The 14,497-nt window shown below is 39.9% G+C and overlaps 1 protein-coding gene across 1 annotated transcript in view; it reads right to left on the bottom strand.

Annotated features, from left to right (window-relative positions):
* mtmr9 (myotubularin related protein 9) overlaps positions 1 to 14,497 on the bottom strand; it is an 89,325-nt gene that overhangs the window by 36,394 nt on the left and 38,434 nt on the right. The window contains exons 3-4 of the mRNA XM_059981654.1: positions 11,300 to 11,425; positions 8,681 to 8,854 (exon numbers count right to left, since the gene is read on the bottom strand). Coding sequence (XP_059837637.1) covers positions 8,681 to 8,854; positions 11,300 to 11,425 — 300 coding nt within the window. The remainder of the gene's footprint in view (positions 1 to 8,680; positions 8,855 to 11,299; positions 11,426 to 14,497) is intronic.

The raw sequence follows: 14,497 nt of genomic DNA, 5'->3' as shown, positions 1-14,497 counted from the left end.
GGTCTATAAAAAACAGCCAGTAGAGTGACTGACCCCTTCCTGTTTCTAACTTCCACCCACTGGGGCTTGGTAGACAATCCCTCCATCTTCCTCCTTTTCTGCAATCATGATACTATTTCTGATCAACAGTGCCACGCCCCCACCCCGGCCTTTCCGAAACATCAAAAGCATGGCACTCTGAGTAACCATTCCTGCCTGCCCCTGAACAATTCAAGTCTCTGTAATGGTCACAACATCATAGCTCAAAGTACTAATCCACACTCTAAACTCATCTGCTTTGTTCATAATACTCCTTGCATTAAAATAGACACATTTCAAACCATCAGTCTGAGTGCGTCCCTTCTCTATCACTTGCCTATCCTCCCTCTCGCACTGTCTCCAAGTTTTCTCTATTTGTGAGCCAACTGCCCTTTCCTCCATCTCTTCAGTTTGGTTCCCACCCCCCAGCAATTCTAGTTTAAATTCTCCCCAATAACCTTAGCAAACCTCCCAACCAGGATATTGGTCCCCCTCGGATTCAAGTGTAACCCATCCTTTTTGTATAGGTCACTCCTGCCCCAAAAGAGGTCCAATGATCCAGAAATCTGAATCCCTGGCCCCTGCTCCAATCCATCAGCCACACATGTATCTTCTACCTCATTCTATTCCTATACTCACTGTCACATGGCACAGGAAGTAAACCCGAGATTACTACTTTTGAGGTTCTGCTTCACAACTTCCTTCCTAACTCTCTCTAGTCTGGTCTCAGGACCTCCTTCCTTTTCCTGCCTATGTCGTTGGTACCAATATGTACCACGACCTCTGGCTGTTCTCCTTCCTACTTCAGGATTTCATAGACGCGATTAGAAACATCGCAGATCCTAGCACCTGAGAGGCAGACTACCATCTGTGTTCCCTTCCTGCATCCACATTATTGCCTGTCTGACCCCCTATAGAGTCCCCTATCACTGCTGCCATCCTCTTCCTTTCCCTACCCTTCTGAGTGACAGGGACAGACTCTGTGCCAGAGGCACAGCCACTGTTGCTTCACCCAGACAGGCCGAACCCCTCCAACAGTACTCAAACAGGAGTAATTATTGTTAAGGGGGACAGCCACAGGGGGACTCTATAGTGTCTGACTCTTGCCCTTCCCTCTCCTGACTTGTTACCCACCTATCTGTCTCCCAAGGCCCCAGTGTGACTAATTGCCTATAACTCCTCTCTATCACCTCCTCACTTACCCTGACCAGACGAAGGGCATCGAGCTGCATTTCCATTTCCCTAACCTGGTCCCTAAGGAGCTGCAGCATGACACACCTGGTGCAGATGTGGCCGTCCAGGAAGCTGGCATGTGCTGAAATTGGAGAAGGGTCAAAGGAGGTTCATGAAAATAATTCCAGAATGTCATATGAAGTGCATTTGATGATTCTGGGCCTGTATTCACTAGAATTCAGAACCATGAAGGATGATAGGCCTTGATAGAGTGGATGTGGAGAAAATGTTATCTATGGTGGGAGAGTCTAAATACCGAGGACACAGCCTCAGAATAGAGGGGTGCCCTGTTGGAACAGAAATGAAGAGGAATTTCTTTAGCCAGAGAGTTGTGAACCTGTGGAATTCTTTGCCACGGCCAGCTGCCAAGGTCAAGTTTTTATGTATATTTAAGGCAGAGGTTGATAGATTCTTGATTGGGCAGGGCATGAAGGAATACAGGGAGGAGGCATGAGATTGGGCTGAGGGAAAATGGATCAGCCATGATGAAATGGTGGAACAGTCTTGATGGGCCAAAAGGCTCAATTCTGCTCCTGTATCTTATGATCTTAGGAGGGGGAGGACTCCAAGCCAGACTGAAACACTGGGGTATAAAAAATCCTCTTGCCTGTATCTTAATAGCAAACATAAAGTCACTGAAGAACATGAATGAGTTGTTAATGGCATGAATGCTGCATTAGAGGGAAATGAAGGATTGCTGTGTTCTGTGTTTCACGGAGACATGGCTAACTCAAGACATGTCAGATATATCAGTAAGACCTTAGGGTTTGTCAATACACAGCATGGATCGAACTTTTTGTTCTTTTTGCACATCTTGCATAGTTATTGTCTTATGCACATTAGTTGTTTCTCGTCCTGTTGGATGCGGTCTTCATTAGTTTTATTGTGCTTCTTGTACTTACTGTGAATTTCTACAAGAAAATGAATCTCAGGGCTGTATGTGTGTGTGTATGTACACACACACACACACACACACACAGAGGTAATAAATTTACTTTGAACTTTGAACAGTGTTGAGGGAGAAAATTTTGAAAGGAACCCAAGGGTTCCACATAGAGGGTGATAGCTGTGTGGAATAAGCTGCTAGGGAGAAGAAGCAGAAGCAGGTAAAATTACAGTATTTAAAAGACATTTAGACAAGTACATGAAGAGAAAAGAATCTAAAAGAAATTAGCTCAAACATCTTGATCACGTTGTGCTGAAGTGTCCAGCTCTATAACTATGACTTTGTAACTAATTTTAAATGTGGCTTCTTATTGTTATGATAGCACATCATAATTACAGCACTGCTAATAACACTGCTGTTCTGCAAATGTGATGATGCTATTTTCATGCTCTACCCATCTATCAATTTCTGCCGGTGACTACATTCCAGTTCATCACAATGGATTTGCCCCAGGCTAAGAAGCTGTAGTTGTATTGCATGTAATTATATAAATTTATAATGTGTATAATTAAACTGAGAGTACTCAGTGTTGCAATAAACAGTTATTTTATCTCCTGATACTTAAGCACTTTTACTTTCTTTGAGACTTATACTGTATTTTGTTCCCTTAAGTTATTTTTTCAGAGTTTGAGTTACTTGAAAAATGGAGGTGCTTCTTTGCATGCATTTTTCAACATTCTCTTCTTAATATATATGATTCAGAGGTTAAAGGAATACATGGTCTTTAGCCTGGTACTCTCTTCATCCTGAACGTTTACACTGCATTTCCACTTTTCAATTTCAGGTTTATGTTAATGAGTAGTAAGATCAAAAGAAAACAGAAATAAAATCGTCTGAAGGAAACTAACCCAATTGCTTAGAACAACTAAATCACTGTTAATAATTGAATCACATATAACCTTAGCAAGTATCCTGCAGAAATAAAAACACTTTTGAAATGAGTCTCCTGCAGTTTAACAAGGGAAGTTTTACTTAAGGGTCACTGAAAACTGAATGTTTGATATATTTGTTTAAAAAAGTATTTCTGAGTGGTCTACAGATCAAAATTCTGCTGAAATCAAAAGAAATATGATATTCTCCTGATTTATAAAGCAAAAATTTAAAGCAATTACTTAAATACTTAAAACTTCTTACAAATTCAAATTTTAAAATGAAAGATTCTGAGAAAATCTGCAATTATTAAATACTTAATCTGCTTAAGTTAGAATTGTTCAGAGACATTTCCTTTATTTAGTGTTCTCAGTCCTCCCTCTTTAACTGCATATTTGAACTCTTTGACACTGATAGCCATGAAGTAAAGAACAACAATCCTCTTGTGCAAGGAACCAAAACTGAAAGTTTGGAAATATCTGAGCTTTGCTGTATTCACAGATTATTAAACATACAGAATCTACAACACCAATGACATTCCTTATATTCTCTTGATTTCTCAGCAAGTTAATATTATTAATTTCTAACTTTTCTTTGTTCTGATCAAAGTCTAAGCATAAGAAATTCCTGTTTCTCAAACTACAAATGTTCCCTGACCTGCTTAGTACATCCTTTTTATTAGAGGAGATATTTAAGACCACAAGACATTGGCTCAGAATTTGGCCATTTGGCCTATTGAGTCTGCTCTGCCATTCAATCATGAGTGATCCGTTTTGCTCCTCTCCTCAGCCCCAACCCAGCCTTCTCCCTGTAACCTCTGATATCATGTCCAATCAAGAAACTTTCAGGCTCTGTCTTAATCCCAACAACCTGGCATCCACAGCTGCCTGTGGTAAGAAATTCCTCGCCCATGTTAGTCTAGGTTTATTTTTTTCCCAATATATATTTTTTCTTATATTTTTTATTTTTTTATATTTTTTTTCTTTTCTCTCTTTTAGTGATTATCCTTTTTCATGTATAATCAATATAGGTTTGACTGATTATTGTATGATGTTTTTTTTGCTGATATTTTAATAAGATATTGATATCTTATTACTAATTTAACTTCAAGCCTAGTGTATTTACAACCTATTCAATATTATGTTATGTTATTTTTTTTTATATATGAAATTCAATAAAAAGATTGAAAAAGAAAGAAAGAAAGAAATTTCTCAAATTCACCAACCTATTCATGTACCTTTCTAAATGTCTCTTTGGACAGCAGATGAACATCTTGGTTAAATAAACAAGCTTTAAGGACCAAAAAAGAAAACAAAGTTAGGGAGATTTAGGGTGGAAATTTCAGAGCTTGGAGTTTTAGCAAATAATGGCACAACCAGATGAATGACTGTGATGCAAGTTCTGGAAGTACAGTATTTGGAAACAGAGATTTAGACATAACAGGGTCATGTAGTTGCTCCCCATTAACTTTGGCATTCATTCCACAAAGGAACTCTCCCACTAATCTGCATGGAAACTACACCGCCCTACCCCTCTGCGCAGACAACAGCTCTTCAATTCTTGTCTATTTAAGCTGACTTTTGCTGATTCTGGGCAGAAGTATTATCTGCCCTTTGCAGACCAGCTATCCAATTAATATCTGGAGGCAAAAATTCTTCACAATTCTCAGCAAGAGAAAGCATCCTCATTCTTCTTGTTTAATGTTTGCTGAACCACCAGTCCAGCTACTAGCCTGCAGAGCACTTAGCGAAAAACACCCCAGCAATAATGGAATTACATTTTTTTTCAAGCTTTCAGAATCAGAATCAGGTTTATTATCACCAGCATGTGATGTGAAATTGGTTAACTTAGCAGCAGCAGTTCAATGCAATACATAACATAGAAGAGAAAAAAATAATTATAGATCAATTACAGTATATGTATATTGAATAGATTAAAATTTGTGCAAAAACATATTAAAAAAGTGAGGTAGTGTTCAAAGGTTCAATGTCCATTTAGGAATTGAACGTACAGTAAGTCTTTGTAGGCACACACTCATCCACACAGGTTTTAATTAAGTCAGTAACAATTACAGCATACTCATCCAGGTTCAAAGATCAATCCCTGAAAACAGGGATCTTACAACATAAAATGTTACAACATTAAAAACATAAAATGTAATGTAAAGCTTTTACATTAAAAATTTGCAGTTTCCTAAAAAATTTTGCAAAAGATCAACCTGTATTTCACATTTAAATGCTCTGGAGTTCATTTTAAACCTAATACAATTGCAATACCGAGTTCTTACTCAAATTCAAACATAACGTAAATTTATCCAGTTAACTTTAACAGATAAACGATTGAACACTGGAGACAGGAAAAACAAATCAAGACATCACTGACAAAATAAGCAGATAAATAAATGAATTCTAGGGCAAGTACCAAAGTGGCTGTGTGGAAAGCAAGAAAGAAGATAAAAAGGCAGTAGGCATCACAGCTTGATCATCTTATATTTATTGCCCAAGTTATTGATCAATAACTGACGATAAAACCTACAAGAGGCTTTAGACATCATCTCGTAAAACAAAATCTAGGTCGGACCAAGGGACTTGTGAAATCCAATATTCTTGTAACAACACTGGAACTTACTTCAAATTTTAGCATTAACTCTAATTAGAATGGATTTACAAACATTTTGTAAGATTGATAATTCTTAACTTAACTACTGAATACTAAAGTTCAGTCAGATGAAACATTTATGGAACTTCACAAGTGCAGTAATTTCTGTTGAAGTGCACATATCTTTTAAAAGGTGAATACACCTAGCTTCTGTTGAGCAAACACAATGTGTTCCATTGTTATGACTTCTCATATCAGAGACTTTGAAATCAAGTTTTAATTTCTGAAAATCTGATACATGCCTGAACACTTTTTTAGCAACCTAGATAAAACTCCTTGGCACATAAAGGTCTAACTAACAAACTACATTTTACACAAGTGATAAATATGCTGGAAAGAATTCAATCATAGAATAGTGTATAATCTGGAAAAGTATACTGGAAGAGATCATAAGACCCCGGAGCAGAATAATGCCATTTGCCCATTGATTCTGCTCCACCATTCCATCATGGTTGATTGATCATCCCTCTCAAAACTGTTCTCTTGCCTTCTCCTCTTAAGTTTTGATGCCTTAGTTAACCAAGAACCTATCAACTTCTTCTTTAAATATACTCAATGACCTGGCCTCTACAGATTCACTACCTTCTGCCTAAAGAAATTCCTTCTCATCTCTGTCCTAAATGGATGCCCCTCTATTTCGAGGCTGTGTCTTCTGGTCCTAGACTTACTTACTATAGTAAGCATCCTCTCCACATTCACAACATTTGGGTCTTTCAATATTCAATAGGTTTTAATTGAGCCTGCTCCACCATGTAATCACGGCTGATATTTTTCTGTTCCCCTTCCTCAGCTCCACTTCTCAGCCTTCCCTCTGTAACCTTTGATGCTGTGGCCAATCAAGAATCTATCAATCTCCACCGTAGAAACACCTAGCCTCCACAGCTGCCTGTGGTAACGAATTCCACAAATTCAACTCCCTCTGGCTAAAGAAAACTCTCCACAACTCTGTTTTAAATGGACACCCCTCTATCCTGAGGCTGTGCTCTCGTTTTAGACTCCCTCACCATGGGAAATATCCTTTCCATATCTACTCTGTCTAGGCCTTTCAACATTCAAAAGGATTCATTGAGATCCCACCTCAGCCTTCGAAATTCCAGTGGGTACAGGCCCAGAGCCATCATAACATTCTTCATGTGAAAACCCTTTCATTACCAGAACCATTTTTGTGAACCTCCTCTGAAGCCGCTCCAATGCCAGCATTTCACTTCTTAGATAAGGAGCCCAAAACTGAGGCCTCACCACTGCCTTATAAAGTCTCAGCATCACACTACAGCTCTTGTGCTCTAGACCTCTGGAAATGAATGCTAACATTGCATTTGCTTTCGTCACAACTGACTCAACCTGCAAGTTAACCCTTAGGGTGTTCTACACAAGGACTCCAAAGTCCCTTTGCATTTCAGATTTTTGGATTTTCTCCCTGTTTAGAAAATACTCTGCTCATTTATCTCTGCTACCAAAGTGCATGACCATGCATTTTCCAACATTGTATTTCATTTGCCACTTTCTTGCCCATTCACTAAATCGATCTAAGTCCTTCTGCAGCCTACCTCTTTCCTCAACACTCTACATGCCCCTCCACTAATCTTCATACTGAGCGCCTGGGAGGCAACATACCATCCGGGTGTCCAAATTTTGGCAGCCACGCATTTATCTGCTAACTCATCTTATTCTTGTCCTCACTAGCACATGGCACAGACAGCAACCCTGAGTCTGCTACCCTGGATGTCCTGCTTTTCAGCTTTCTACCTAGCTTGCTAAATTCTCTCTTCAGGACCTCCTCATTATTTCTACATTTTTAACTGGTGCTAATATGTACCAAGACTTCTGGCTGCTCACCCTCCTCCGTTAGAATGTCACGGACCCATCTGAGAAGTCTTTGATCCTGGCACCTGGAAGGCAACAAACTATCTGTGTGTCTCTATCACGTCCACCTATTCCTTTAATCCACTATCACAACTGCACTCCTCTCCCTTACCCTTCCAGAAGCCAGTCAGTGTGGCTCCTTCCCCCGCCTCCCTCCCTGGTAGGTTGCCCTCCCTCAACTGTATCCAAAATGGTATACTTATTATTATTTTGCCTCCAGGTCACAGTTAATTTCATCCCACTGAATGCAATTTTGCCCTGTCATCTGCCTGTCCTTCCTCACAGACTCATTACACACTGCATCAAGACGTATACCAACATCTCCATCCTCAGCCCTATCACTCCAGTTCTCATCCCCCATCAAAATAGTTTAACCCCTCCACACCAGCTCTAGCAAATCTACACGCAAGGATATCAGTCCCCCTCAGGTTCAAGTGTAACCTGTCTTTTTTGTACAGGTCATACCTTCCTCAGAAGAGATCCTGATGATCCAGAAATCTGAAACCCTGTTCTCTGCACCAGTTCCTCAGCCACTCATTCATCTGTACGTAGTATGGAGAGTAATTCAGATTACTACCTTGGAGGTCCTGTTCTTCAGCCTTTTCCCTACCTCGCAATGACATAGATGTAAAGGAGGTGCACACTAATAGTAACAGAACATAAAATATTGATTTAGTACTGCACTGTAATTTGGAATGCTTCTAACTGCAAACACCTTTAGAAAAGTCAAATGTTTAATTAAGTAGAATTAGTGAAGAAACTCCATAAATAGATGACTGGTTTCATATATTTAAAGAATTTGTAATAACAGGTAAAATTTATAACAGCTTAGGCTAAAATACAATATATTCAGCAATACAGTAAACATTTGCCTGGAGTAAGTCAAGGGAACTTATGAAAGCAATTTGGAAATCAGATTAAAGAAAACTTCTCTCAGTGTGACATTATCTTATGAAAATAGGAAATGTTTGCAGATCCCAAGTCTGTGGATAGATGCAAGAATATAGTTAAGTATAGTTAGAAAATGACAGCACCTTGTGTGCTTTCAAGCCTGCTTCTCTATAAAAAGCTACAACCATCTTAGATGCTCACCATTCCATTCTTTTTATGATAGTAGCTGAGGACAGGGAAGCGACCACCTTGACGAAACGTAGCAACCTTTTTCAGAACCTCATCATCAATTGACTTTGGCACCGTGACAATGGGAGGGTAGGAACGGCAGACAGCGAAATCTTTGTTAACGTAACTAAGTCGCCATTCATCAGTCTGATATTAGAAAGAGCAAAGTTATTTTTAAAATCAAAATGCTCATTTTCAAATTAAACAATTCATTTGAAACACTTAAGGAGATTCACAGCAGACTCTTTGTATTTTTGAAAGATTATATAATCTTACATTTCGCAGTGATTTTTTTTGACGAATGCATGATTTCAAAGAAACAGCTTTGAATTCATGTAGAAAAATTCATATTATTTATAGCTTAAATATTGTACAGGATTTTCCTTAACCCAAATGTAATAATGTTTTTTTCAAAATAAAGAATCAAACCAAACTTGGACAATCCAACAAAGAAAAGATCCTGTTCTATTCCCAAGATCTTATTTCTTGCTAAAAACAACAAATTTCATGACTAACTGCTTATAATAGCATGCTGAGTGCAAACAAAAGTGTTTGAGAATGTATGTTTTCAGAAGACAGCAAAGTTTAATCTATTTAAGGCATACAGAATAGCTGGACAGAAGAATTCTCTTTCCATATTTGGCAGCATGGATTTTATATCACAGCTTCAGAGCAGGGCATGTGCAATTCAGGCATTTTTGGAGCATCTTTTTTGTCTGAGCCAGACAGCCAGGTAAATGCTGAAATGACAGTGAAAGCACTTAAATTTCTTTTGATCCAATAAAATGGCCTGGAACTAGATTCCATTTTAAGTCTTCCTTTATTTTCCATCCCAATATCTCACTCACATCTCCCAACTCAAATGCCTTTGGCCAGTTATTATATTTACTACTGCCTACAGAATACATGTTGCTCTCATTCTTTCAAGGGAAGATCCTCACAATAATTTTTTTCCACATCAGTCCAAATACCTGTTATTCATTTCCACATTAGTCTAGTTATTCAGCTGACTCTCTAGCCAGCTCTGTCCAAGAGCCAAACCATCACCTTCGTCCACAAGGTCCTAGAACCCAAAAACTCAATCCACCATGTCTTTGCCAATTTTCATCTTCCACAAAGGACCAACATCTTATACCAGCTATGCTGTACATTTCTACATTCTTTGCTTAAGATTCCCAGACATCTTTGACCTCTCACTGTTTATTCACTATTGAATAAATAGAATGAACAATCCTCAGTTAGTACAATAGTTTTTTGAATATATAAATATTCTGATAGTGACCAGGAAATTTACATCTTTCACTGGTGATAAATAAATTCTTAACAAATCTATAATAAATCCAGGACAATTTTTACAGACTTTGTTCGGCTGGTTATAATTACATAAAAGCCAACTTAGCAGCTAGCAGAGAATAAACAATAGTTGAGAATGACAGTTTTCTCAAATTTATATGGTGGTACCTCAAATGACTGCAATGGGGTAAGGGTCGAAGTGCAAGAAATGGAGGCGATGCGGGTGAGGGCATCATTGATGACGGCAGAAGGGAAACCATGATTCTTAAAGAAAGAGGACATTTGGGATGTCCTGGAACAGAAAGCCTCATCCTTGGAGCAGATGCAGCAGAGATGGAGGAACTGGGAATAGGGAATAGAATGTTTGCATTTGGCAGGGTGGGAAGAGGTATAATCAGGTAGTTATGGGAGTCAGTGGGTTTATAGAAAATGTCAGTGGACAGCTCATCTCCTCCATTTCCCACACTTCAGCCCTCACCCCATCCTCCAGTCACCACAACAGGGACCGTGTCCCCCTTGTCCTCACCTACCACCCCACCAGCCTCCGGATCCAGCACATCATCCTCCGCAACTTCCGCCACCTTCAACAGGACTCCACCACTAAGGACATCTTTCCCTCTCTACCCCTCTGCTTTTCGCAGGGATCATTCCCTCCGCGACTGCCTGGTCCACACGTCCCGCCCCACAGATCTCCCACTTGGTACTTATCCCTGCAAGCGTAAGTGCTACACCTGTCCCTACACCTCATCTCTTACCACCATTCAGGGCTTCTTGTTGCCACCCACTTCAACTCTGCTTCACATTCCCATTTGGATACGTCCATACATGGCCTCCTCTACTGCCATGATGCCAAATTTCGGTTGGAGGAACAACACCTCATATATCTTCTGGGTAGTCTCCTGCCCCTTGGGATGAACATCGAATTCTCCAACTTGCGGTAATTCCCTCCCTCTCCCTTCCCCCATCCCACCTTCACTCTGTCTCCTCTTCTAGCTGCCTATCACCTCTCATGACTCTGCCTTCTTCTACTACCCATAGTGCTTTCCCCTTAGATTTCTTCTTCACCTCTCCTGCCTATACCCTCCGTGATTCCCCTCCCCCACCCCTTGATCTTTCCTCTGATTGGTTTTCCACCCTCCCCCCAACTTCTTTATAGGGCCCCTGCCCCCTCCTTCTGTAGTCCTGACGAAGGGTCTCGACCCGAAACGTTGACTGCTTCTTTCAACGGATGCTGCCTGACCTGCTGAGTATATATACACTGAATTTGCAACCAATCTTCTTTTGACAGTGTGGACTCACCATTGCAGAAAGCAAAGTGAATTCGTGCTCTGGAAGAAAGGAATGCCATCCATCTTCTAAGACCTCAAACATCGGTCGAAAAAAGAAAGGATACATTAATGTAGTGGAATCCAGAGTGGATAAAGCCTGAATAAAGGAAAATAAGGGGGAAAAAAAAATCACAAATTCAATCAGCAAAATAATTCCATAACATTTTTGCATCATTTTTTTTAATAAACAGTTGTACACAAAGCTTACAATTCTATTCCATTCTCTACAAGCTTTTTGTTTAGGTTCACTTAGAGCACTTGCATTATCTCCACAGGTGTCACTACAGGTTAACCAGGAACTGAGGCCTAGCCAATGAGCCCTGAAGCTTGCAAGCTAGCTGCTGCATTTCAACACGAAATACCTTGCCTTCATTTGTTAGCAAGTAGGAACAAGAAACCCAAGAATAAAGAGCATACCAAGAGTTTTCTCACAGGGTTGAGTTTCAGCCCACTTACCTGTACTGATTCCACCTAGAAAATATTTTCTGATTGCACTTAGTTTGAAACTTCAAGTTTAAAAGTTCAAAGTATATATCCATGTCACAACATACAACTCATCTTCTTGCGGCATACTCCATAATAGAATAATGACCTTGATAGAATCAATGAAATACTGCACCAACTGGGTGTTCAACCAGTGTGCAAAAAACAACAAACTGTGCAAGTACAAAAAGAAATAAATAGTTTAAAAAATAGTCAATAATATCAAGAACATGAGTAAAGAATCCTTGAAAGTGAGTTTTTAAGTTGTGGGAACCTATGGGTGTGATGCTGCCAGTCCATATACTCTTCACTACACATCTATAGAAGTTTGTCAAAGTTTTAGATGTCATGCCAAATCTATACCGATTCTGATGAAAGTAGAGGCACTGCCATGCTTTCTTCGTATTTGCCCTGGACTGGCCCTCCGAAATAACATTGAATAATTTGAAGTTGATGACCCTCTCCACCACTGATGAAGACTGGCTCATGGATCTCTTGTTTCCTGCTGCTGAAGACAACAATCAGCTTCTCTGCCTTGCTGACATAAGTGTCATAAGTCATAAGCTGACATAAGTATGACCACACAGTCGTAAGTGTAAAGTGAGTAGAGCAGGGGGCTAAGCACACAGCCTTGCGGTGCACCTGTGCTGATGGAGATTCAGGAGGAGACGTTGCTGCCAATCTGAAGTGACTGGGGTCTGTAAGTGGGGAAAATCGAGGATCCAATTGCACATGGTGGTATTGAGGCCAAGAGCATGAAGCTTATTGATTAGTGTTGAGGGGATGATAGTATTGAATGCCAAGCTGTAGTCAATAAAGAGCATCCTGATGATTCTAAAGAGCACCTTTGCTGTTTAAATATCCAGAGTTGAGTGAAGAGCCAATGAGATGACATCTGCTGTGGACCCATTGCTCCTGTAGGCAAATTGGACTGGATCCAAGTCACATCTCTGACAGGAGTTAATATGTTTAATTGATAACCTCTGTTTATATCATTGTGGATATAAGTGCTACTGCATGATAGTTATTGAGGCAGGTTACCACATTCTTCATGGGCACTGGTCTAATTGAAACCACCATTAAGTTTTTAACACAATACACACACCTTCACCTTTTGCCTTTTCCAAATCAGCAGTTTGGTCCATTTGTCAATCAAGAAGCCTTTGGGTCTTATCAACTGTCTGGTGTGCTAGGAGGAAGCTACTTCTCATTCAACCATAGGACACAACAGTCTCTCACTTCCCTACGATAACAGCAATCTTGCCCTCAGGTCCTCAATTTTGTTCTCCAGCAACTGCAAATTTGTTAAGAAAATGCTGGGTAAAGGGGATCTTACCCCTCTGTATTTCAGAATGGCTTGGAATCCCCCTTCCTGCCTTCCTTCTTACTGTGACGATGAATCTTCATCCACTTAAAGGTGCCATACCTGATTGGTTCTGAATCTTTCAGAAGATTGTGAAATCTGTAGATCATTAATTTGAGCTTAAAGGATATTTACACGCTACAGATTGCAGTGAGAGTAATTCAAGAGCTAATTTAGAAGTATGGTACAAATCTTGCAGAATGTCGCCATGGTTCACCATCGCCATCTTGCTACAAGTTATCACAAGCAAAAACACGTGACCACTTCTTCCACCTCAGTTAAAAAAGCTTCAAAGTTAGAGTTCTCATTCCAGTTTTTAGATTGTTTTCTCTAAAAAAAAATTCCAATTCTGAACCCAAGATAACAACATTTTTCTGAGTCTGGTTGAATGATCACTCCACATTTGAATTATCCCACTATAAGCAGCCATACTTTCAGATATTTAGTCTTGGAATCCTTTCCCTGAACCTCTGCTTATTTAGCTTTCCACATTTAAGACTGAAGCATTGTTTATCTGTGGCCTTCTGACCTAATGTAAGAACATAAGAAATAAGAGCAGGCCCATCTGGCCCATCAAGCTGCAAATTTTACCATTTAAATAATAATCCACTCTTTCATTTTTGCTTCCAAAATGGATGATTTCACATTTACCAGCATCTGCCAAACCCCTCTCCACTCACTTAGCCTATCTCGGGGGTCGGCAACCTGCGGCTCCCGAGCCATTTGTGGCTCTTTCACCTCTGTGCTGCGGCTCCCTGTGGCTTTGGGAAATAATTGGTCAGTATTTAATTAAAATGTATTTTATGTTAGTTTGTTAGCTTTTGAAATGTAATTCTAAATTTGAAGATTATGGTGATCTTGTACAATCTAAGTGTGGCGACACATTTCCTGGCACATCCGAAACGGCTCACAATTAGCCAGCATTCCGGCTAAGGGAGATAGCCTACGGGGGTTTGTGAGTACGCGTCTTTTGCAGCATCTGCGTCCATGGGGGCTGGGTTGAGGGAGGCTTAAAAGCAAGGCTGTTTAGTTCGAATAAAGTTATTCGACTGCAGTTTACTGACTGTGTGAGCACACCGCTACAACGTGTTTTTATCGCTATTAATATACGTCACCACTGCCAATACCTGACACCCGCCAGTGCGCGATTTCTTTAATTTTTCGATCCAAGGTAAGCCAACTATGGAGAATTCTAAAAAAAGAAAAGTGACTGAAGAAAACAGAACGTTTAATGATACGTGGACAGATTCATTTGCTTTCACTGTTGACGAGACTGGTTTACCGGTATGCTTAATATGCAATGAGAAACTAGCAAACAACAAA

This window comes from Hypanus sabinus, chromosome 10 (assembly GCF_030144855.1).
Source record: "Hypanus sabinus isolate sHypSab1 chromosome 10, sHypSab1.hap1, whole genome shotgun sequence".
NCBI lineage: Eukaryota > Metazoa > Chordata > Chondrichthyes > Myliobatiformes > Dasyatidae > Hypanus > Hypanus sabinus.
This window is presented reverse-complemented; position numbering and strand designations above follow the sequence as displayed.